At 44.1% G+C, this 26,752-nt stretch overlaps 1 protein-coding gene across 1 annotated transcript in view; it reads left to right on the top strand.

Annotated features, from left to right (window-relative positions):
- Window positions 1-26,752, top strand: part of LOC145344986 (protein eva-1 homolog A-like) — a 293,555-nt gene that overhangs the window by 122,473 nt on the left and 144,330 nt on the right. The window contains exon 3 of the mRNA XM_080192415.1: window positions 7,351-7,474. Within this exon, the coding sequence (XP_080048541.1) occupies window positions 7,351-7,474 (124 nt within the window). The remainder of the gene's footprint in view (window positions 1-7,350; window positions 7,475-26,752) is intronic.

Below are 26,752 nucleotides of genomic sequence, written 5' to 3' on the forward strand. Positions count from 1 at the left end.
TATGCCCAGAAACATCTGCCCTACAAAGCAGCAATTCCTGATAACTGGTGACCTTTTATAGGGGGCATTAAAGTGATTGTCTTAGATTTTCTGAGCAGCTGTTTGGATTCTGAAAGACTCTGTTCTAAGCTGAACTTAGTATATTTTTTAGTGATTTTGGATAATACTGCTTTCTGTTTTCAGTCCGGCAGAGTCCCGCCATCTCATTCATTAAATGCTGTGAGAGTTTATTTTCTACAGTAACTCTAGACAGCACAGTGAAAACATTGATAAAGGAACAGAAATACAAGGTGCTGACTGACACAAATTGAATCTGATGAGATAAGGACATTCTTTGGCCATTTCTGTCTTGTGTTCTTAATCAAGGATTTGTGCAGTCAAGCATGATTCTGCGAAAATCAAAGTAAAGGTTTTTATTTGTTTTTGTTTTACTGAACAAGGAAGTGACACAATTTGAAGGAACCTCTCAAGTTTGACAATAATATTTTAGTCAGCCAGCTTGTTCCTAGCTGCAGGCAGTGCACATCAATTTAACGCCTTGTCTGTCAGTGATAATCCATGCCGCCAGGCCCAGACTGCAGATCAAGTGCGGGAATGCCAAGTGATCATCACTATGTTTCAGCTAACAACACATCACTATCTGCATAGAGGAGATATCCTGTATATCATACTAGAGAGGTTTTTCCTATCCCTTGGGGCCAATATTTAATATCAGTTGACATCCTTTGGCATTGCACATAATGAGTGAAATTTAATTCCCTTCCCAAGGCAAGATTGATGGTGGGGGGGCATTTAATCAAGCAGCAAGGTGGTGGGTGGGCACATTGCTGTGAATGGAAAATTCATGAATGGCCTTTCTGCACCGTCACCAATTGAAGCCCTTAGGTGGACAATTGATCCTTACTTAAGGACTACATCTCGTCACTGGCTGGTACCCAGTGGGGCCCATGCAAACAAACAAACCCAAATGCAAGGCTGCTTGGGTGAGATTGTTCAAAGGCACTCAGTGGGACCCAGCATCAGGAGGAGGGAGGGGAGGCATGCTGAGAGCCACCCCTGCCTTTTCTGCATAAACCCCACCATCACCCTGACTTCCCTCCCACCATTACTCTTTTGTGAATGGGACCCAGTGATGATCCTAGGCCTCGGCTGGGTCTTTACTGGCAGCAGCCTCTGGCTGGCTGTCTGCTCCCAATGGGTGGAACTTCCATGCCTGATGTTGTTGATCCAGAGGATTAACACTGTCCAGTTGATTTGGATAAGTGGCACTTATCTAGTCAGGTCTTCCCTAAAAGAGGGAACATAGTGTTCCTACTGGCTGTAAAGCTGAAGGGCGAGACTCCTCTCGCCTTCATTAATTCCAGCCCAACAAATCAGATAATACTTTCTTACCAATCTGATATATTTATTTACGTTGCCATTTCTCTATCTTCTTCTGTTTCTTTTCTTTCTCCTTAACTCTTTGGGCAGGATTTCCCATTCCCCCTCCTCCCCTGCCCCCACAGAGGATTGAGGGTGGGCTGAAACGGATAATCTAGTGGAACGAAAAAGTCAGAAACTCGCTGGTGTAAAATCAAGTTTCAGTGATCCCAGTGGCGGTTTAATGATGGGTTGTTCTTCCCACTGGTGTGAACATTATTTACATTCATTTGCAGCTCATGAATGCTCAATCTCAACAGCTGGCCCCTCAGGCCTTCCATTCCTGCATCATGTCAACATAAAATTATATCAGGCTGAAACCTAACTGATAAAGAGTGGCATGTACAAGGCAGTCCTCAGTTCGCAAGATGGTTTGAGGTGAGTACAATAAAGCCTTTCTGGCATAGTGCTGCCCTGTTGCTGATACACTGTGCATCAGTTTACAGAGCAGACCAGTTCCTGCCCTCCATATCCATGTTGAGCTGGTCTTCATGGACAGCTGCTGGACCCATGGACCCTGCTGTGTCATCGAGTTGGATCAGTACGATACTTGGAGTTGGGGAGTACAAGAATCGCTTTCCCCCTGGTGCCACACACCATTGATTATCTGGCCAGCATTGTGCTGCAGGACTCATGAGGTCACTGTAACAAAGTTCTGAAATTCGACCAGGGGTGGAATGTGAGGTGAGGTGGGGAGTGTTGGTGGCTTGATAATGACAATGGGGCAGTGTAGGGGGAAAGGCAAGAAGCGTGCATGCAGAGGGCGAGGAGGTAGATGATGAAGCCAAACAATGGAAGGCAGAGGGCAGACTGAAGGGAGGGAAGCTGGACTCTGACATGGCTACATAAAAAGTTCACAAATCAGGGATACCACATTGTGGAAGGAGATATATGAAGACTCCAGATAGGGTTGGTAGAGGTCCAAGTGGGGCATGGGCACCTTGCAGGTGATGGACTCGGGAAGAATGGTGGAATTGAGGAACAGACTTCTTCTTGAGGCTGCTAGACTTTCCCTCTGGGTTGCTGATGTTTTGCACAGAATGGTGAAGACAGGTGGGCTGGAGAGAGTGATATGAGTGTGCTGGACTGGTGTCTAATATGGTGCTGGGACTTTCAAACCTGTCAGCTCACGGTAGATATATGAATCAGCTGCCGACCCCCCAGGTGTACTCACCTGTACATAATTAATGCAGTTCCAAGTGCAGAATCTGGTGTGGGATCCTGCCATTTTGATCAGCAGGAAAGACACCATTGGAATGGCCTAGCACCGCACTTAGTCTCAGACATGGAGAATTCTGCCCTTGGTGTTTTTCTCGAAGATGCATGACAAGATTCTCTTGCCTTCAGCCAGTTTCCTTCCTCCCTCTTTTTTTTTTCCTTTTTCCCTCTATTCTGATTTGGTTCCCTCAGCTAAATTATTTCAGAAAGGAGAGCAAATTAGAATGAGGGAATATGCTATTCACCTGCCTTTTTCTCACATGCTGCTCACAGATGTTGGCAACTAATGGTTCTGTTTTGTAGGAGTAAGAAATTATCAATTGTCTTTTCCAACTACAGGCAAAACACAGGTGTATAATTATGTGATTTAGAAATTCAACTGATTTGTTTTGAAAATTGAACTAACATTAACATGTTAGTTCTGCTTCTCCCTCTTTCCCTCTTATCTCTGGCCTTAATCCCTCTGTCTGTCTCTCTTTTCCCCACCCTAATGTATTTTCTGAAGTTTATAGAATACTAAACAAAGCTATAAAAGGTGTGTTTTCTATCTTGCACAAACATGCAGATATCCAGCCTCCCTTGTTTTTACAGAAACATTCGGTATAAACTTAATCATAGTAGTTCATGAAAATCATTTGAAAAAGAACTACTGAACAAAAGTGCTACAAAGCAAGTCAAATATTACTTCAACACTATTGATTGATTGGTACTTACACCTTGGTGAAGTTGATGCTCACACCTCTTTCCTCGCTGTCATTCTCTGCCTCCACTCTGTCTCATTTAAAATCCCACCTGATCAAATCATCAAATCTAGTGGCTGAATTTTTCAGATGGTGGAGGTCTCCCTTCCCGCCATCTGAAGAGTTGTCAAGGAACACATCTCTGCCAACTCCGATTTATATACACACACACACACACACACACACACACACACACACACACACACACACACACACACACACACACACACACACACACACGCCTATTGTTTTTTGGGCTTCCCCTTTGCTTGTTAAATACTCCCACCAGCCTAAAAATTGAGTCTGGTTGGGAAATGACCCTTAAGTGTTTTGCATATTTATGTTGTTCCTAATTGGAACAAGGATCTTATGATGTATTGATTATGTCATTGGCTCTTTGCACCTAACAGCCTGTAGAGTTACCAGCTTTCCAATAAAACTTGTGTTTATTTGTACTGTCATGGTCTGCAAGTGTATCCTTCAAAAATACCACAAAGTGGGCATTGATTGGCCACTTCAAGGCCTCAATTGGGGCAAAAACAGGTTTTCTATTGAGATCTTGTCCTCCTCAGTGTAAAATTGCTGCCCCCCCACCCCCATGGGGCAGTGTGAAATTCACACTCCAGCGCCTGTTCCGGTATACTGAGGGAGAATTTAGCATGGCCAGTACATCTAACCAGCACGGACTATGCGAGGAAATCAGAGCACCCGGAGGAAATCCATGCAGACACTGGGAGATAATGCAGACTCTGCACAGACAATGTTCGAACCTGGATCTCTAGCACTGTGCGGCAGCAATGCTAACCACTGTGCCACCATGCCATCCTAAATTTGGAAACGTCAGAGACTTACGGGAACCAGGCGGCTAGATTGTGCCGTCACAGGTTGATGTACTCTTACATGCATGATAAAATAAAACTTACTGTGTGCCACACAGCCCAATACCTCTGACACTGAAATGGCTTGACATAGAACCATCTATGTAAATTATAGATGCTGCAGGCACTTAAAGATCTTTTAATGACAAGTCTGCTTGTACCAAGTTGTCTGCGTTGCAAGTTGATTCTATATATTTGAATCCAGGGATTAGTCAATATCTCATTCAGCTCCAAGGCTGGTGACATTATCAAATCCAATCTCAAGAAATATATTGTCACCGCACCCCACTCCAACAAATAGGTCTGCTCTTGCTCTACTTGATCTATCTAGGATAGTATCCTTTGTGAAATAAACACTGCCCTTAAGTAAAACAAAGTCACCCCCCAGCCTTTACCCTCATTCAAATGTATTTCTTATCTCAAATCAAACTGATAATCCAACTCCAACCTTCAGTTGAACTCTAGCCTTCAAGGCACTTCTAACCCTCAGTCCAACTCTAATTAACTCTTTCTGCAAAGCTAATCTTACGCTTTACCCTAATTAGCTCAATTCTGAATGTCAATCCAACTGTAACCCTAATCCCCTTTCTAACGAGGGATGGCACTATTGCTAGCCAGTTATATTCAGCAACACAGGCAGCAATAAGGCAGAGGGTTTAGGGGAAACAAAGTGGGAAATTTGTCTACGAAGATTAGTGAAGACAGGGAAGAATCTGATAAGATAATAAAGTGAATGTAATGATTTTAATGGTAAATCTCTGAACGCAACTACATGACATTTAAATCAGAGGCAGCACAAATGAGGGGAAATTCTCTTGTGAAATGATAAAAGGCAGTTTTAGAGACGTTTTGTGAAAATCAACAGTTGAAGCTGTTGGATAATTTTTGTGCTGCAGCTTTCCGAGCATTATGTTCACAAACTGAAGTATAATCCAAGAAAAAAAGTGATAGGGATGTAGGTTCATTTCAGAGTGACTCCATGTTGAGAGCATTGAATTTCCTATTCAAATCCTTAATGAGATCAGAATGAGAATTCCTGACCAATTTAACATGTGTTTTTTTGTTTGTTAACAGTTTATTACTAACAAAATGTGCAAATTGGTATTGTAATTTGGAGAGCGCATTCCTGCGAGAACGGGTATTCAGGAATTGATTAAAGACTGGAGACGTTTTTGTCTTTACTGTCAAGGTGGTGCACTATTGGAACCTGCTACCCATCGTTTAGGGACCCACCAGATTTATATTGATTCTGCAGAATGAATATCGGCTGGATTCTATAGTAGGTGTGTGAGCTGTTATTACCTAGGCAGTGAAGACAGAAACATTACCAAATGTGATTCAGCATTAGATAATTTGTGAGCCTGGAGGGCAATACACACATTAATCCTGATGTCATGAGATTATTTATTTATCAGGTTAGGCAAACAACAATCAGGGAGATGTATACTTATCCCTTCCCTCCCCTGCCTAAAGAGGTGATGCTCACTCCATCGCAGTTTCCTAGATGATTGGCAACTTCCAATATCAGTCTCAAGAAGCTATTATTTATGCAGAAGCTCTGAAAATGAAAGCTAATTCATTCTCTCCTCTGCACCCTCACTCAAGAGATTTGTGGCTAAATCTGGTGGCCTATTACTGCCCCACTAAGAACAGCACAGGCAGCAGCTAGCACTTCTGTCAAGTGGCCAACACCATAAGTTTGCCAATCTGCTCCATTTTACCCAGGTTGGGAGCTGCACGTTGCTCGCTAGTGAGAAATGTGCAGTACAACATCTCCGGAGCCCCTCCAGTACAGGGTGGCAGTGTTGGGGGAAATGAGGCCACAATCTTTACGGCACTAGTTGAAAGTGTGTAAGACAACTGGATGACGGGGTAGGGTGGGCGAGGGTAAGGGGAGGAGTGGCTGTCAGATGGCCAAGGGGAATGGTTAGCTGGAGGGGGCTGGTTTTTTGGTCAGGGTTCGGGTGGAGGGTGTTTGGGGTTGGGTGGTTTGCAAGGGTTTTGGAGTGTAGTCAGAAGATGGGAGGGACTTGGATGGTAGTCAGGAGGTTAGTTGGGGAGGTGGAGGGTAGTCAGGGAAGTTGAGAGGGTAGTTGGAAGGGAAGCCAGTGGATAGTCAGGTGTTGAGATGCCATTTGGGTAGTCAGGAAGTGACGGGTATAAGGGATAATCAGAGGGTCAGGAGGAGGGGATGGCTTGTGGGGTCAGGGGTTGGTCAGTACCATAGTTACCTAAGGGTTAGAATGTTTAATGTTTTAACTTTTCCTGGCTAATTATCCTGGAACCAACCACAGTCTCTAATTGGATGGTTCTCGATGCAGGACAATTGCTCATTGGAAAATTAAGTTTCCTATACAGCCCTGATAGAAATTTATAAAATTATGAGAGGTATAGATAAAGTGATCAGTTTTTCCCAGGGCAGAAATGACAATTACAAGTGGGCACAAGTTCAAGATAAGGGGGGAAAGATTCAGTGGAGATGCGCCAGGAAAGCTTTTTACACAGAGGTTGATGGAGACCTGAATCACTACCAAGCCAGGTGGTTGAGGCAGTTATGTTAGCCACACTTGAGACTTATCTTGAACGGGAAATAGAGGAATATAACCAGTTGGTCTAGATAGGACAACACGATTGGCGTATGCTTGGAGGGACGAAGGGCCTGTTCCTGCGTGCTGTGCTGTTCTTTGTTATTTGTTGTGAGAGTCGGGTCGGCGGCGGGGAGGGGGTCCTCTGTTGTATCTTCTTGGATTCCTCTGGGATACAACCCTTCGGGGAATGGAAGTTCTGGGCCAATATGTTCTGTGTAGTTTAGTATGCTAAGCTCATAGAACCATCATGGGAACATGATTTGACAAGTGGTTTAAGAATGAAGCAAACATTTGTGGAGATCAATTTACAGCAATTTCCCTGTAAGGTGATGCCCTAATAAATGGAAGTTTGAGAAATCATCTGACAGGACACAGGACTGATGTAAAAATGGAAAATGGCATGCTTGCATTTTCATGTTATTTTGGAAGGTCTGCCATTATGTGTGTGTTTTCTTTAAATGCAAAATCACATAACATTTGACCAGTTTTTTTTTGGTGTTTCGCTAGAAAATGTTGGATGAATGCCAGGATAGAAGAAATTGTCAGCTTCTCGTTAATGGTCGAATATTTGGTACAGACCCTTGTCCTGGAACCAGTAAATACCTCATCGTATGGTACAAATGCCGCCCAAGTAAGTAGCTCATCGAAGCTTTATTTAAATTTGAATGATGAGAAACATTTTAGTGCTATTAATGGTTTTGAATATTTAACCTATAGTATGACTAAAGCAATAACTATAAGGAAAATAAAAGCAGAAATGTCATTCTTCTGTCTGTTTCTTTTCATTCATTCGTGGGACATGGGCCAGTATTTACTGCCCATCCCTAGTTGCTCTATGAAGGTGGTGGTGAGCTGCCTTCTTGAAATGCTACAGCCCATATGCTGTGGGTTGACACACATAGCATTAGGGAGAGAGACTTTGTAGTGATTGATACAACTGAGTGGCCATTTCAGAGGGCAGTTGAGAGTCAACCACTTTGCTGTGGCTCTCGAGTCACAGACCAGGTAAGGGCGACAGATTTCCTTCCCTAAAGGACATTGGTGAACCAGATGGGTTTTTTCTGGCAGTCAATTCAAAATTACATTCTATTGTCAATTACATTCTTCATTCTATACAGTGCTTTAAAAATAGCTACAGTTAAAATGGAGTTCCACTGTCAAATAGAAATTTATTATCAAATAAATCGGTTGGACTAAAACCTGGTGTTGTCAGACGTTTTACTGTAAATAGAAATTAAGCCAGGTAATGCGATTTAGAAATAAAGCAACTAGAAATCTTTGTTCTTGACAATATTCAAATATATATTGCTTAAAACCATGGCTATCTGATCTAATGGTCCCCATTGTTTATGACACATTTGCTCAGAAATTACAGAAATTACTTCTGAGTGTCAAGACGTTGTAGTCTTACATTCCTATCAATTTCTGATTCTCGATGCTCTTCTTGTTTCTGTTTTCAGTTGGGTTCAACTAGAAAAATAGTGTATTTTCTGCTGTACCAACGGGCTTGGCTAATAACTGCCATTTTCAAATGTAAGAAGTTGAAACAAAGGACAGTGCTGCATCGAGAGACCTATTGACAAACATTTAGGAGTTACAAATGCGACTTTTGAACAGCTAGCTCATGCACTTGTTTGAATTGCAACTGATGCTATGAATCTGTCCTGCAACGAAGAACTATTTCCAAGCCTGACAAAGGAACTGGGATAGTCATCCTCAACAAGTATGACTACATTGACAAAATACATGCTGTTCTTAATGAAGGCTCCAAATTTGTTATCATTGGACCATTGGACATGTCACCAACATGACAGCACAGTCCTGCTTGAAAGCAAATTACAAAACATTTCTTAGGCTTGTGTAAGAGTAATGAGTTATCTTGTGAAGTATATACCAGGATTTATCCTCATGGCTCACTATGCCCACAAATGTCTGGGTTGCCCAAGGCACATAAATGTGATGCCCTATTATACCCCAAGTTATCAACACACATAAATTGGCCAAATGGTGAGCTGCTACAACTAGTTGAACAAAGTTGGATCACAGACAGGAAGTGAGTTGTGGCACCTACATCAGAAATCCCCTTCTGACTTCCCTTAACTCCCCTTAAGTCCTGTAACCTCAGAACCTCTCTCACAACAACTCCCCTTTCGCTGGCCTATTTTCCAAAATCCTGATCAACCACCACCACCTCCCCACTCCCTTGGTGACTCTCCAGGTGTTCCCTACCCTGAAACCACTGTCACTTACCCTACTGTCCTCCAGTTCCAGTGCCAGGCAGCTCACTGCAGTGGCTGCCTCTTCTAGCCACTGCAACGCTGTGCCTGAAGGGGCAGGAGAGCTGCTAATCTGATTCATTGGCTGATTCCCAAGGCTGGACTTCTTCCCAATCAACATTCATTAGAGTCTAATATGGCATCAGGGCTGTTGAGGTCGGGAATGATGTGTTTCCTGCTGACTGTTCAGATTGTGGGAGGGGCCGAGCCCCTGCCATCCTGAAAATTCAGACCTAAGAATATTTACAGTGACTGTATATATAGATGTACAAAGAGAATGACCTGGAATTTTGCAGTTAGTGGTGAATTAACTGTATTGGTTATTTATTGCAGTTATTCATGCCCACAGTCTTCCTATAGACTGTTGCATTAGAGCTTGCAGCGAAAAGAAATCCATTTCTACACAACTTCCTTCACAAACCATCTAGAACCTGTGTGAAAAGAATGAGCAACTGTGTATCTTCCAAATCAGATTGAAAAATATTTATTGAAGCATGCGGAATCTGAGCTTGAAACTTGCAGAATCTGAGCTAGAAACTTGGAGCAGATCATTAAATTTCAAATTGTGTACAGAAATTAAAATAAGAAGGGAAGGAAAGATGAGAGATATGAAAGGATCAAAGGTTTTTTTTTAAAAACACCTCTTTCATATCTCCAACAATAATTAAAATGTGAAGGAATGAAAGTGCACGGTTGTAAAGATTAATGTCAGTGTCAGAAGGTTGTTTGTCAACATTTCAGATTTATACCATTAAAATGTATTTACACTAGATTAACTTTTTTGGCACATTTAATGGTTATATATCACTGCATTCAATGCAGATCCATGTATTTCACTGTCGGATTTCATAGTGAGATACCAATTCAGTGGAATTTGTGGAGGTGCAGTGCAACTTGGTACCTAGGGAGATCAACAGGGTAAATACGTGAGGTTGCAGGGGCAGGGCATGGGTGGGATTGTTGTCTGTACAGGATCAATAGGCCAAATGGCCTTCTTTTTGTTGGGTTTCTACGATTCTATGGTTTCTATGATTCTATTTTTTACAGCTCTTCATGTAGCTGGTGGACTGATACCTTGTTGCTCAACATCTGATTGCAATGCAGCAGTAAGTGTGGTATATACATCTGCATAACAATTGGTTCCTAACTCTTTATAAATAATGTAACAATGTAACACCCATTAATGGGCTTTTAACAGTAGTTCAGAAGATTTTAAAATGATAGGATTCCCCATTAATTGATTGACTCCCGTCTTGGCAGCCACAGAGTCCATTTCATATGAACATGCCGTAAGAACTAGGAGCAGGAGTGGATAATTCAGCCCCTCGAGCCTGCTCCATCATTCAATATGTTCATGGCTGATCTCATCTCGGCCTCTTCTCCATTTTCCTGCCCACTTCCCATGACCTTTCATCCCACTACTATTTACAAGCCTATCTATCTCTTCCTTAAATTTGTTTAGTGTTCTGACATCCACTGCACTCTGGGGTACAGAGTTCTACAGATTCACGACCCTTTGAGTGAAGTAATTCCTGTTCATTTTTGTTTTAAATCTGCCAATCCCTTAGCCTAAAACTATGACTCTCATTCTATAATGTCCAATAAGGGGAGACATTCGATTTACGCCTATACCCTATCAATTCCATTCAGCATCCTATATACCTCAAGTAGATCTAACTGACTGCCATGTCACTGTAGGGTAGCCAGCACTCCTGCACAGATACAGCCAGCGTGATGACGTAGCACATTAAGGCATGACTGTGCACATGTACTGAGCTCGTAGACGTTGCTGTTGCTGCCCTGCCTATGTATGTTCCCCGCTGAGATGAGTGCACTGTGAGCCAGCAGGGGAATTGATGCTTGCAGAAAGCAGGTGTACAGCATGAGGCCATGATCCTAGGATGGAGGGTATGAATCTGTTAACATGTCCATCAGGAGAGAGAGAGAGGACCCCAGCCACTACTGACCAGAGAGTGGAACCCAAGACAGCTGCTTGCCTGGCGTGTGTGCATGTGGGTGTATATCTGTCTATCATTTGTTCATTTATGTGCATTGAAGAAACCATACCCTCTTGCTAGTGTCTGGGATTTTACATTTTTATACTGCCCTGATGGGCTCTCCAATTGCATCACACCACCAGGACTCACTGACATCTCCAGGAGTATGCCCAGCCAGAGTTGGTATCCCTGTTTAAAACCAAATTGATGTGGATGCTGGAATCTGAAATCAAAAACATTTTCCTGTTCCTGGTTAACAGTAAAATTATTGTTGTGAGTTATTGGAATGATGATAGAAGAAATATATGTATTGCAGATATAATTATTTGGGCCTTTCTTTGATTTAAGTTAGAAACTGGAAGCAGGAGTAGGTCATTTGGCCCTTCGAGCCGGCTCCACCATTCATTTTGATCACAGCTGATCATGGAATTCAGTATCCTGATCCCCCCTTGATCCCTTTAGCCCCAAGAGCTATATCTAATTTCTCCTTGAAATCAGACAATGTTTTTGCCTCAACTACATTCGATGGTAGTGAATTCCATATATTCATCACCCTCTGGGTGAAGAAATTTTGCCTCACCGCAGTTCTAACAGGTTTACCCCCTATGCTTAAGCTATGACCCCTCGGTCTGGACTCTCCCACCATTGGGAGCATTCTTTCTGAATTTCTCCATTTAGCCCTGTTCGAATTTTGTAAGTTTCTTTGAGATTCCCTCTTACTCTTCTAAACTCCAGTGAATATAATCCTTAACTGACTAATCTGTCCTCATATCACAGATCAGCTATCCCAGGAATCAGACTGGTAAACATTTGCTGTACTCCCTCTATAGCGAGGACATCCTTCCTCAGATAAGGACATCAAAACTGCACACAATACTCCAGGTGTGGCCTCGCCAACACCCTATACAATTGCAGCATAACATCCATACCCCAATACTCAAAACCTCTTGCTATGAAGGCCAACATACCATTTGCCTTCTTTGCTGTCTGCTGTACCTGTGCGCTTACTTTCAGCAACTGATGCCCGAGGACTCCAAGGTCTTGTTAAATATCCACCTCTCTCAATTTACACCCATGCAAGTAATGGTCTATCTTCCTATTATTGCTACCAAGGTGGATAACCTCACATTTATCCACATTACACTGCATCTGCCATGCAAATGCCCACACACTCAGCCTGTCCAAATCATGCCGAAACATCTGCATCCTCCTCACAGCTCATCCTCCCATCCAACTTTGTATCGTCTGGAAATTTAGAGATAATACATTCAGCTCCCTCTTCCAAATCATTAATATATAAAGTGAACAGTTGGGGTCCTAGCACAGATCCCTGTGAGACCCCACTAGTCACTGACTGCCAATCAGAAAAAGACCCCTTTATGCCAACTCTTTGCTTCCTACCTGCTAACCAGCTTTATATCCATCTCAAGACAGTACTTGTAATCCTATGTGTTTTAACTTTACATGAGTAGCCTGTTGTGTGAGACCATAGTGCGGCATGGTGACACAGTGGTTAACACTGCTGTTTCACAGTGCCATGGACCCGGGTTTGATTCCTGGCTTGGGTCATTGTCTGTGTGGAGTCTGTGCATTCTCCCCATGTCTGCATGGATTTCGTCTGAGTGCTCTGGTTTCCTCCCACAATCCAAAAGATGTGCTGATTAGGTGCATTGGCTATGCTAAATTCTCCCTCAGTGTACCCAAACAGGTGCCGGAGTGTGATGACCAGAGGATTTTCGCAATAACTTTGTTGCAGTATTAATGTAAGCTGACTTGTGACACTAACAAATAAATAAAATCTTGTCGAAAGCCTTCTGAAAGTCTAATAAACCAAATCCACTGGTTCTCCTTGGTCAATTCTACTAGATACATCCTCAAAAAATTCCAATAGATTCATCAAGCATAATTTCCCTTTTGTGAATCCATGCTGATTATACCATTGCCTTCCAAATGCTGAGTTATAAAATCCTTAATAATAGACTGTAGCAATTTCCCCAGTACCGACGTTAGACTCACTGGTCTATAGCTTCCTGTTTTCTCTCTACCTCCCTTCTTGAATAGTGGGCTTACATTAGCTACCCTCCAATTTGTAGGAACCAGGCCAGAGTCCAAAGAATTTTGGAAAATAACCAACAATGGATCAACTATTTCCATTTCTGTTACTCTGGGATGAAGATTATCAGGACCTAGGGATTTATCCACCTTCAATCCCATCAATTTCCCCAAAAGCATTTCTCTATGAATGCTGATTTCCTTCAGCTTCTCACTAAAACATGTTTCTCTCAGCACTTCTGGTACATTATTCATGTCCTCCTTTGAAGACTGTAGCAAATTACAAACTTAATTCTTTGTTTCTGACTGTTAGGGGTCTACATTTGTTTTTATAAATCTTTTTCTCTTTACATAGCTAGAGAAACTTTTACAGTCGGTTTTTATGTTCCCCACTAGCTTTATTTTCCTACTATATTTTTCCCTTCTTAATCAATCCCTTGGTCCTTCTTTGCTGAATTTTAAACTGCTACCAATCCTCAGACCTATTGCTAATTTGCATGCTTCTTCCTTGAATCTGATACTGTCCTCTAATTTCCCTTGTAAGCCATGGTTTGGCCACAATTCCCTTACCACTCTTGTGCCAAACAGGAATAAACAACTTCAGGAGTTCATTCTCTAAATGCCTGCCATTGCCTGTCCACTGACTTTCCTTTCAGTAATGTTTCCCAGTCCATCATGGCCCAATTCATGCCTCTTATAATCATAGTTACCTTTACTGAGATTCAGGACCCTGATCTCAGAATCAACTACATGACTAATCACCTTAATAAAGAATTTTCCCATATTATGTCTACTAGTTCCCAAAGATTGTCTCACAACTAGATTGCCAACTAATCCTTTCTCCTTGCACAACACCCAGTCCAAGATGGCCTGCTCCCTTATTGGTTCCTCAATGTATTGCTCCAGAAAACCATCCCATATGGATTCCAGAAATTATTCCTCTATTGCACTGTGACTAATTTGACTGTCCCAATTTATATGAAGATTAAAATCACCCATAATCACAGATGTTCTTTTAACACATATATCTCTGATTCCCTGTCTAAATGCCTTTCCCAACGCTGCCACCATAGATTGATGGTGTGTATACCACCCTTACCAACGTTTTTTGCCCCTTGTTGTTTCTTAACTCAATCCATACAGATTCCCCGTCATTAATATCATATCAATATTATCTTTAATCAACAATGCAACTCCACCACCTTTTCCTTTCCATCTGTCCTTCCTAAACACCAAATAGCCCTCAATGTTTATCCCCCAGCCCTGCTCACCTTGGAGCCACGTCTTCGTAATACCACCATATCATACCCCTTTACATCTATCTGTTCAATTAATACATCCATTTTGTTTTGAATTAGGAGGAGAGGTAATAAGCCGTGGAAAACGAAGGAGGTGAAGGAAAGTGTTAAATTAAAAGCGGATGCGTTTAGAGTAGCTAAGAGTAGTGGGCGAGAAGAGGATTGGGAGAGGTTTAAATGTCAACAAAGATTGACAAAGAAGTTGATAAAGAAGGGTAGGAGAAACTATGAAGCTGGGCTAGAGCTTAATATAAAAAAGGATAGCAAGAGTTTTTATAAATATATAAAAAGGAAGAGGCTGGCTAGGGTGAATGTTGGACCCTTGGAGGATGAGAGGAGGGACTTAGTGGTAGGGGATGGGGAAATGGCTGAGGTCTTGAATAACTTTTTTATTTCGGTCTTCACGGAGGAAGACGTGAATAATTTGCTGGGTGTTAGCGATGGAAAGGTGGTAGGACTGGAGGGTCTCAATGACATTATTGTTACTAGAGAGGCGGTGCTCGACAGACTGGAGGGGCTGATTGTGGACAAGTCCCCAGGACCGGATGGAATGCATCTGAGGGTTCTGAAAGAAATGGCGGAGGTGATAGTGGGTGCCTTGGTGGTTATTTTCCAAACGTCGCTGGATTCCGGGGAAGTGCTGGAAGATTGGAAAACGGCTAATGTTACGCCGTTGTTTAAGAAGGGTGCCAGGCAAAAGGCAGGGAATTATAGGCCGGTTGGTTTAACGTCTATTGTAGGTAAAATGTTAGAATCCGTCATCAAGGAGGAAATAGCGAGGCATCTTGAGGGGAATTGCTTGATAGAGCAGACGCAGCACGGTTTCGTTAAGGGGAAGTCGTGTCTGACAAATTTATTGGAGTTCTATGAGGATGTGTCTAGGGCGGTGGATAGAGGAGAGCTGGTGGATGTGGTGTTTCTTGATTTTCAGAAGGCGTTTGACAAGGTACCTCACAAGAGGTTATTGCAGAAGGTAAGGGGGCATGGAGTTGGGGGTAGGGTGTTAGCGTGGATAGAGGGTTGGTTGTCAAATAGGAGGCAGAGAGTGGGGGTTAATGGGTGCTATTCAGATTGGCGGATGGTGACTAGTGGAGTGCCCCAGGGGTCGGTGCTGGGGCCTCAGCTATTTACCATTTATATAGATGATCTGGAGGAGGGAACCGAGTGTATGGTGTCGAAATTTGCTGATGACACCAAGATTGGTGGAACGGCAAATTACGCGGAGGGTGTGGAGAGTCTGCAGAAGGATCTGGATAGGCTGGGCGAATGGGCCAGGAACTGGCAAATGGAATTTAATGTTGGCAAGGGCAAGGTGGTCGACTTTGGTAGGAATAATGGTAGGAAGGACTATTACTTACGTGGCGAAAAACTGCAGCAGGCGACAGTGCAGAGGGACCTCGGTGTCCTTGTGCATGAGTCGCAAAAACCCAGCCTGCAGGTGCAGCAGGTGGTCAGGAAGGCTAATAGAATGCTGGCCTTTATAGCGAGGGGGATTGAATATAAAAGTAGGGAGGTCTTGCTGCGGCTGTATGGGGCATTGGTGAGGCCGCAGCTGGAGTACTTGGTCGCCGTACTTATGCAAGGATATTTTGGCCTTGGAGGGAGTGCAGAGGAGGTTTACTAGGCTGATTCCGGAGTTGAGGGGGTTGAGCTATGAGGAGAGGCTGAATAAACTAGGCTTGTACTCGTTAGAGTTTAGAAGAATGAGGGGAGATCTCATTGAGACATATAAGATGATGAATGGGATGGATAGGATAGAGGTGGAGAGACTCTTCCCGCTCAGAAAGGACAGTAGGACTAGGGGGCACAGCCTCAAGATAAAGGGGGGGCGGTTTAGAACAGAGTTGAGGAGGAACTTCTTCACTCAAAGGGTGGTGAATCTCTGGAATTCTCTGCCCGTTGAGGTGGTGGAGGCTGCCTCGCTAAATATTTTTAAGACGCGGGTTGATGGGTTTTTGATAAGCGAGGGGATTAAGGGTTATGGGGAGAGGGCGGGAATGTGGAACTGAGCCATGACAGATCAGCCATGATCTTATTGAATGGCGGGGCAGGCTCAAAGGGCTAGATGGCCTACTCCTGCTCCTATTTCTTATGTTCTTATGTTCTTATGAATGCTCTGAGGATTCAGGTACAAAACCTTAAAGTTGGCACTTTTGACATTTAGTTTCCCTTTTCTACTATTTTTCACTTGGTCCTTATCTGACTCTGGCCCTTGACTTCTCTGCCTATCACTTTCCTTATTTTCTTTACTGTCTTTTCCTATTGTTTTTAATTCCCCTGCTCTGAATTCTTGTAAAGGTTCCCAATCCCCTGCCACATTAGTTTAAACCCACTACAACCACTCTCGCAAGTACTGTCCCAAGGACATCAGTCCTGATCCTGTCTTGGTGTAACGCGCCCAGTTTGTACAGATCCCACCTCCCTCAAAACCAGTCTCAATGCCTTGGGAATCTGAAATCATCCCTCACACCATCTTTTCAGCCACATATTCATCCTATATATCCTGCTGTTTCTACTCTGACTAGCATGTGGCACAGATCCTAAGCTCACTGCCTTTGAGGTCTTACTTTTCATCTTGCTTCCTAGCACCATATATTCTGCTCTTAGGACCTCGTCCTTTTTTTTTTAACCTATGTTATTTGTACCAATGTTTAGCACAACTACTGGCTGTTTGCCCTCCCCCTTCAGAATGTCTTGCAGCTGCTCCCAGACATCCTTGACCCTAGCACAAGGGAGGCAACATACCATCCTGGAATCGCGTTTGTGGTCACAGAAATGCCTATGTATTCCCCTTACAACTGAATCCCCTGTAACTATTGCATTCCCACTCTTTTTACTCCTCCCCTCTGCAGCAGGATTTGGCTGATGCTGTTTTTCCTTGAAAAGTCATTCCCCTCAACAGTATCCAAAACGGCATATCTGTTTTGCAGGGAAATAGCCACAGGAGATTCCTGCACTGCTTGCCTTGCTCTTTTGCTCTGCCTGGTAGTTACCCATTCCCTTCCTGTCTGTGGAGTCTGAGTCTATGGTGTGATTTGATTTATTATTGTCACTTGTATTGGGATACAGTGAAAAGTATTGTTTCTTGCATGCTATACAAGCAAAGCATACCATACATAGAGTACATAGAGGAGAAGAAAAATCGAGGGTGCAGAATATAGTGTTACAGTCACAGAGTGTAGAGAAAGATCAGCTTAATATATGATAGTTCCATTCAAAAGTGTGATGGCAGCAGGGAAGTTTTTGAGTCAGTTGGGACATGATTTCAGACTTTTGTATCTTAAAGAGAAATAATTTATTAATCTCAAGGTAATGCTAGTAGAAATTAATAAATCGGTTTAGCAGTCAACAACCTCTTGTGGTTCATGTCCTTCCAAAAGGAAAAAAACAAAGCATCTAACTTTGATGCTATTTGTTTTCAGGAGATAAATGCTTCCTTTGTTACTTGGCAAAACTGTCAGTACTAATGGCATCAGTGGAATATGCATTTCTCATATCAGGTCTCATTGTCAGAGTTGCAGGTAGTATTGGCATGAGTTGCTATCTGGTTACCAGCCATTTACTGAAACAATATCTTCTCTCAGACAAAACCCAGTTTGTTAACATTAACACTATAAGGAACACCAAATATAAGCATGAATAAATGACCTCTGCAGTTTATCGTTTCAAGATAAATGTAACACTTATGTGCAGGGATGAATTAATGAAACCAACTTAATTTCTTTAAACCTGATTTATGTTCAGCATTTTTTTTAAAACAGTTAAACATTGCCATTGGGTCAGACTTCATGGATGAGGCTGAGCTGAGATGAAGTGTATGTTGTAGAAACTGTAGAATGGTTATTTATGTTGGTTAGGTTTTGCTTCCTTTCATAAATAAAATAATCTACTGTTTTTCGATAAATAGTGCTCCTGTTTTCACATTTAGCCTGGGCTGAAAAGTCACTAACATTATTCTGTTTCGTCAGGTTGAAATTTAAAAAAAAATTTCCTTCACCTCTTTTAGATTTGCCAATCATATGGATTATTCTTAGGTCAAACTAGCTAGTTGCTTTCCTTCAACTCTCACTCGATGCCACTGTTTAACCTGCTTATTTTATTAGAGATGTAACTTCAGGAAGTTTCCACATCCAGACTCCGCTATCCAAGTGTCAAATTGTAAACTACCTGCAGAATACAGCATTTTTGTCAGCATATTACATCTTTGATTAGCTGAGACCAAGTATACATAATTTCAGTTTATCTCCTGTATAAACACACTTACCTCTGGAAGGCATTTTAATTTTGGTTTATCCTTGATCCTGCTGCTAGTTAGTGGATAATTCCTTTCATCGCTAGTATGACTACAATTAAATTCAGCCACTCATGTCTCTATCACAAGGAGCTTCCATTCTGGTTCTATTGGAGCACGTGGCCTTTGTAATGTGCTTGTGGCACTGTTTCATTACAGAAGCTAATGGCCTTTGAGGCAGCTTTTTGTATTGATGAGAGGGCTGCACAGGGAGACAAGCTTTTGTACCAAGACACTCTTTGCAAGGCAGGTGGGTAAATACAATTTTAGAATGGAAGGGTGGAGGTCATCACCTTTGACCTCAGGGGAAGCAGAACTGCATTATTCTAAAAAACCTTTCAGACTGCATACACTTCTCTACCTTTTGAATATTTGGCATTCCCAATCTGTTAAAATCCATTTATAACAACAGACCATCATTCTTCCCAGTGTTTGCTTTAGTGTATTTGGCGAAAGCGTGACTGAAGCAAAAGAATAGAAAAACAAAAGCATATAAGCACACATTGCAAAACAGGAATTATAGATTTTCAACAAAGAAAGGTTAAAGAGAAATCCATTGTAACTTCTGACTGTAGTCAAAGGCTCTTGCCATTTTTTTAAAGCAGTCTGAAGATTCTACTCTACTGATATTACAGGCACTTTGAAACCAGCTTCTGTTTTATAGCAATGCAAAGCAGCAAATGGCTTATATTAATGGCTTCATATTGCTGCCTGGTTGACAAATTGGAGCTAAACACGTGTGCTTGTATCTTTGCGCACAGCCCTGTTTATAATGCTAGTTGTATTTTAATGTCAGCCAACTCCAGTCAATTCTTTGCTCACATTTAAAAGTTTAAAAAAATGTAGCAAAAGAGGTTGGACCACTTAGGAATGTTTTGAAGTTCACATCACAGAGCTTTCGTTATTTGTTCCTGGTGCAGTAGGTGGTCTCATCCTCCTGCCAGGATTTGATATAAAAGCAGATTAGCAATTTACTGTTGCTTCTACACCAATTGGATGTGAATTCTTAATGGGACAGCAGATGGCCACTCACAAAGCCGCACAGTAAACTTTTAATTGGTTTCTTTCTTTGGTGCGTTGAGTAGGAGTGGGAGTGGTCCCCCTTCAAGGGCCTCTTTAAAAGGATCTAGCTCGCTGTTCATGGACCCCAACTGATTTAAGCCCAGGAGACAGCTCAGTTCCCACTCTCTCAGAACTGGGGTACCATTCTAATGAGGCCCAGTCTTCAAACTGGCCAGGCAAACTCCACAACTTCCCTACCTGAAAATGGCCTCACCATGTCTCTTAGCAATCCTGCTGGGAAGTTGTGTGGACTCTGAAAGAGTTATCCAGTTATGCAATAACCACCACTGTGGATAAGTTGACATCTAGTTAGGTAAATGGGAAGCAGCTAAGGAAGCTGCGATTCATAGAATCATAGAAGCCCAATAGTACAGAGGGAGGTCATTTGGCCCATCGAATCTGCACTTAACACAATCCCTCCCAAACCCTATTCCCGTAACCCCTCATATTTATCTTGATAGCCCCCCCTGACACCAGGATCAATTTAGCATGGCCAATCAACCTAACCTGCACATCTTTGGACCTTGGGAGGAAACCAGAGCACTCGGAGGAAACCCACACAGACACGGGGAGCAAGTGCAAACTCCATACAGACAGTGACCCAAGCCGGGAATTGAACCTGTGCCCCTGGAGCTGTGAGGCAGCAATGCTAACCACTGTGCTACTGTGCTGCCCTTCACTGGCTGCTTTTTTCACGATAGTGTGTGGTAGTCCAGTGAAGGATTGCTATTGCATAAAAGAAATGTTGCTTGCATTCATGGACTGAATGATTACTGACGTACCGTGGGCAGTTTGTTTAGAATATTTTGGTTACACAGGGATCACAGAGGTGAAAGCTTGATTGTCCATGTTGCTTGATGTTTTAAGATGGAATGCTGTAGATAGGAGGGGGATATAAACATGCAGCTCGGGGCTGGCATTTGTTGGTTCAGCACAGCAAAGTCAATTACCACAGCACAAGTTGTGTGCCTCACACATGTGATGAAACTTGAGTGCTGGGGCAATTTCAAATGTGGGTCACTCAGGGCAATGTTCCTGCTGAGCTCTGCATGTGCACAGCCACATAACAACAGCGCAGGCCTTGTCCTGTGTGCACGACCATCTAAAATTATTTAAATGTATTTTAAGTAAATAAATTAATAAAGTCATTTTAAGTCTATTTATGGCTGTGCACCTTAATAACATTTTACAGGGAAAATTGCTGTTAGATCAGCTCAGGATCCTGTAGAAGTGTGAGGGGGCAACTGATGAGTCAGGTGATGTTGGGGTTATTAACAATCAAAGAGGCTTAGATGATTCAAGCCACAGGCTGTTAACGCGCAAATAAGTGCGGCGTGCAGGAATGGGACGGCCGTAGTTATGGGGGATTTCAATCTGCATATTGATTGGTCGACCCATGTTGGACGTGGGGGGCTCGAGGAAGAGTTCTTGGAATGCTGCCGGGATAGTTTCCTCGAACAGTGTGTGTTGGAGCCGACGAGGGAGCGAGCTATCTTGGATCTGGTGCTATGTAATGAAGCAGGTAGAATTAGGGACCTTATGGTGAAGGATCCTCTTGGGGAGAGTGATCATTGTATGGTGGAGTTTCTGGTGCAGATGGAGGAGGAGAAAGTGGGTTCCCGGACACGCGTCCTTTGTTTGAATAGAGGGAAATACGGTAGGATGAGAGAAGAATTGGCGAATGTGGACTGGGAGAGCGCGTTGGAGGGAGGGTCTATTGAGGAGCAGTGGAGGATCTTTAAGGAGATCTTTCTTGGTGCTCAACGGAAATTTATTCCGATGGTCAAAAAGGATAGTAGGAGGAGAGGTAATAAGCTGTGGATAACAAAGGAGGTGAAGGAAAGTGTTAAACTAAAAGCGGAGGAATTTAGAGTAGCTAAGAGTAGTGGGCGAGAAGAGGATTGGGAGAGGTTTAAATGTCAACAAAGATTGACAAAGAAGTTGATAAGGAAGGGTAGGAGAAACTATGAAGCTGGGCTAGCGCTTAATATAAAAAAGGATAGCAAGAGTTTTTATAAATATATAAAAAGGAAGAGGCTGGCTAGGGTGAATGTTGGTCCTTTAGAGGATGAGAAAGGGGACCTAGTGGTAGGGGATGGGGATATGGCTAAGGTATTGAATAACTTTTTTGTTTCTGTCTTCACGGAGGAAGACGTGAATAATTTGCCGGGTGTTAGCGATGGAAAGGTGGTAGGACTGGAGGGTCTTAATGACATTACTGTTACTAGAAAGGCGGTGCTCGACAGACTGGAGGGGCTGATTGTGGACAAGTCCCCAGGACCGGATGGAATGCATCCGAGGGTTCTGAAAGAAATGGCGGAGGTGATAGTGGATGCCTTGGTGGTTATTTTCCAAACGTCGCTGGATTCCGGGGAAGTGCCGGACGATTGGAAAACGGCTAATGTTACGCCGTTGTTTAAGAAGGGTGCCAGACAAAAGGCGGGGAATTATAGGCCGGTTAGTTTAACGTCTGTGGTAGGTAAAATGTTAGAATCTGTCATTAAGGAGGAAATTGCGAGGCATCTTGAAGGGAATTGCTTGATAGAGCAGACGCAGCATGGTTTCATTAAAGGGAAGTCGTGTCTGACAAATTTACTGGAGTTCTATGAGGATGTGTCTAGGGCGGTGGATAGAGGAGAGCCGGTGGATGTGGTCTGTCTAGATTTTCAGAAGGCGTTTGACAAAGTGCCTCACAAGAGGTTATTGCAGAAGGTCGAGGGACATGGAGTTGGGGGTAGGGTGTTAGCGTGGATAGAGGATTGGTTGTCAAATAGGAGGCAGAGAGTGGGGGTCAACGGGTGCTATTCGGATTGGCGGATGGTGACTAGTGGAGTGCCCCAGGGATCGGTGCTGGGGCCTCAGCTTTTTACCATTTATATAGATGATCTGGAGGAGGGAACCGAGTGTAGAGTGTCGAAATTTGCTGATGACACCAAGATTGGGGGAACAGCAAATTGTGCAGAGGGTGTGGAGAGTCTACAGAAGGATCTAGATAGGCTGGGCGAATGGGCCAGGAACTGGCAAATGGAATTTAATGTTGGCAAGTGTGAGGTGGTCCACTTTGGTAGGAAAAATGGTAGGAAGGACTATTACTTACGAGGCGAAAAACTGCAGCAGGCGACGGTGCAGAGGGACCTCGGGGTCCTTGTGCATGAGTCGCAAAAACCCAGCTTGCAGGTGCAGCAGGTGGTCAGGAAGGCGAATGGGATGCTGGCCTTCATAGCGAGGGGGATTGAATATAAGAAATAGGAGCAGGAGTAGGCCATCTAGCCCTTCGAGCCTGCCCCGCCATTCAATAAGATCATGGCTGATCTGTTGTGGCTCAGTTCCACTTTCCCGCCCTCTCCCCATAACCCTTAATCCCCTCTCTTATCAAGAACCCATCAACCCGCTTCTTAAAAATATTTAGCGAGGCAGCCTCCACCACTTCAACGGGCAGAGAATTCCAGAGATTCACCACCCTGTGAGTGAAGAAGTTCCTCCTCAACTCCGTTCTAAACCGCCTCCCCTTTATCTTGAGGCTGTGCCCCCTAGTCCTACTGTCTTTTTTGAGCGGGAAGAGTCTCTCCACCTCTATCCTATCCATCCCATTCATCATCTTATACGTCTCAATGAGATCTCCCCTCATTCTTCTAAACTCTAACGAGTACAAGCCTAGTTTATTCAGCCTCTCCTCATAGCTCAATCCCCTCAACTCCGGTATCAGCCTAGTAAACCTCCTCTGCACTCCCTCCAGGGCCAAAATATCCTTGCGCAGGTGCGGCGCCCAAAACTGCACACAGTACTCCAGCTGCGGCCTCACCAATGCCCTATACAGCTGCAGCAAGACCTCCCTACTTTTATATTCAATCCCCCTCGCTATGAAGGCCAGCATCCCATTTGCCTTCCTGACCACCTGCTGCACCTGCAAGCTGGGTTTTTGCGACTCATGCACAAGGACCCCGAGGTCCCTCTGCACCGTCGCCTGCTGCAGTTTTTCGCCACGTAAGTAATAGTCCTTCCTACCATTCTTCCTACCAAAGTGGACCACCTCACACTTGCCAACATTAAATTCCATTTGCCATTTCCTGGCCCATTCGCCCAGCCTATCTAGATCCTTCTGCAGACTCTCCACACCCTCCGCACAATTTGCCTTTCCCCCAATCTTGGTGTCATCAGCAAATTTCGACACCCTGCACTCGGTTCCCTCCTCCAGATCATCTATATAAATGGTAAATAGCTGAGGCCCCAGCACCGACCCCTGGGGCACCCCACTAGTCACCAACCGCCAATCCGAATAGCACCCATTGACCCCCACTCTCTGCCTCCTATTTGACAACCAATCCTCTATCCACGCTAACACCCTACCCCCAACTCCATGTCCCCTGACCTTCTGCAATAACCTCTTGTGAGGTACCTTGTCAAACGCCTTCTGAAAATCCAGAAAGACCACATCCACCGGCTCTCCTCTATCCACTGCCCTAGACACATCCTCATAGAACTCCAGTAAATTTGTCAGACACGACTTTCCTTTAATGAAACCGTGTTGCGTCCGCCCTATCAAGCAATTCCCTTCAAGATGCCTCGCAATTTCCTCCTTAATGACGGATTCTAACATTTTACCTACCACAGACGTTAAACTAACCGGCCTATAATTCCCCGCCTTTTGCCTGGCACCCTTCTTAAACAACGGCGTAACATTAGCCGTTTTCCAATCTTCCGGCACTTCCCCGGAATCCAGCGACGTCTGGAAAATAACCATCAAGGCATCCACTATAACCTCCGCCATTTCTTTCAGAACCCTCGGATGCATTCCATCCGGTCCTGGGGACTTGTCCACAATCAGCCCCCTCCAGTCTGTCGAGCACCACCTCTCTAGTAACAGTAATGTCATTAAGACCCTCCATTCCTACCACCTTTCCATCTCTAACACCCGGCAAATTATTCACGTCCTCCTCCGTGAAGACAGAAACAAAAAAGTTATTCAAGACCTTAGCCATATCCCCATCCCCTACCACTAGCTCCCCTTTCTCATCCTCTAAAGGACCAACGTTCACCCTAGCCAGCCTCTTCCTTTTAATATATTTATAAAAACTCTTGCTATCCTTTTTTATATTAAGTGCTAGCCCAGCCTCATAGCTTCTCCTACCCTCCTTTATCAACTTCTTTGTCAATCTTTGTTGACATTTAAACCTTTCCCAATCCTCTTCTCGCCCACTGCTCTTAGCTACTCTAAATTCCTCCGCTTTTAATTTAACACTTTCCTTCACCTCCTTCGTTATCCACGGCTTATTACCTCTCCTCCTACTATCCTTTTTGACCATCGGAATAAATTTCTGCTGAGCACCGAGAAAGATCTCCTTAAAGATCCTCCACTGCTCCTCAGCAGACCTACCTTCCAACGCACTCCCCCAGTCCACATTTGCCAATTCTTCTCTCATCCTACCGTATTTCCCTCTATTCAAACAAAGGACGCGTGTCCGGGAACCCACTTTCTCCTCCTCCATCTGCACCAGAAACTCCACCATACAATGATCACTCTCTCCAAGAGGATCCTTCACCGCAAGGTCCCTAATTCTACCCGCCTCATTACATAGCACCAGATCCAAGATAGCTCGCTCCCTCGTCGGCTCCAACACACACTGTTCAAGGAAATTATCCCGGCAGCATTCCAAGAACTCCTCCTCGAGCCCACCTCGTCCAACATGGGTCGACCAATCAATATGCAGATTGAAATCTCCCATAACTACTGCCGTCCCATTCCTGCACGCCGCACTTATTTGCGTGTTAACAGCCCGCCCCACCTCCAGATCATTATTCGGGGGCCTATAGATGACACCCACCAGCGTCTTCCTCCCTTTGCTGTTCCTAATCTCCACCCACAACGATTCCACGTTCTGCTCTTTGGCTCCGATATCATCCCTTGCTACCACCTTGATACTATCCTTAATCAGCAGAGCTACGCCACCCCCTCTTTCCTCCTGCCTATCCTTCCTAAACACTTGATAGCCCTGTACATTCATCTCCCAGTCCCTGTCACCTTGCAGCCACGTCTCTGTAATGGCCACCAGATCGTATCCATTTGTGTCGATCTGCGCCACCAGCTCATCCACTTTATTCCGAATGCTTCGTGCATTCAGATAAAGCGCTTTCATCCCAGCCTTCACCTGGACCCTATTTGCCGTAACGCCACCAATTGGGACATCCTCGGCCTCTTCCCTTACCTGTACCCTATCCTTAACTTTAGACCTCGTAGCGTCACCTACCCTCACACCCTCCCCCCACCTAATTAGTTTAAAGCCCTGTCTACAGTCCTCTTTACTCGATTCGCCAACACTCTGGTCCCAGCACGATTCAGACCAACCCCATCCCGCCCGAACAAGTCCCACCTACCCCAATACTGGTGCCAAAGCCCCATAAATTCAAACCCATTCCTCCCACACCAATCCCTGAGCCACCCATTCACTTCCTTTATCCTGTCAACCCTACGCCCGTCTGCACTCAGTTCAGGCAGTAGCCCAGAGACGACCACCTTGTCGGTTCTACTTTTTAATTCCATTCCCAGCTTCTCATACTCCCTCCCCAGATCCTCAGTCCGCACTTTGCCTACGTCGCCGGCACCCACATGTACTACAACGACCGGGTTCTCACCCTCCCACTCCAGGTTCCTCTGCAGCCCAGCTGCAACATCCTGTACCCGAGCACCAGGCAGACAACACACCCTTCTGTGCACTTTGTCATTGTGACAAAGGACAGTGTCAATACTCTTCACCCCACTATCTCCAATCACTACTACGTTCCTTTTCCCCTTCTCTTTGCCTATGTCCTGCTGCATCACTGTACCGTGTGCAGTTTGCTCACCAACCTCACCTGCCTCGTCCTCTTCCAGACTGGAAGCAAGAACCTCAAACCTGTTATGCAGATTAAGAGGCTGAGGCCTCCGCTCCTCACCCC

Source organism: Carcharhinus amblyrhynchos, chromosome 7, assembly GCF_965287045.1.
Source record: "Carcharhinus amblyrhynchos chromosome 7, sCarAmb.v2.hapA, whole genome shotgun sequence".
Lineage (NCBI taxonomy): Eukaryota > Metazoa > Chordata > Chondrichthyes > Carcharhiniformes > Carcharhinidae > Carcharhinus > Carcharhinus amblyrhynchos.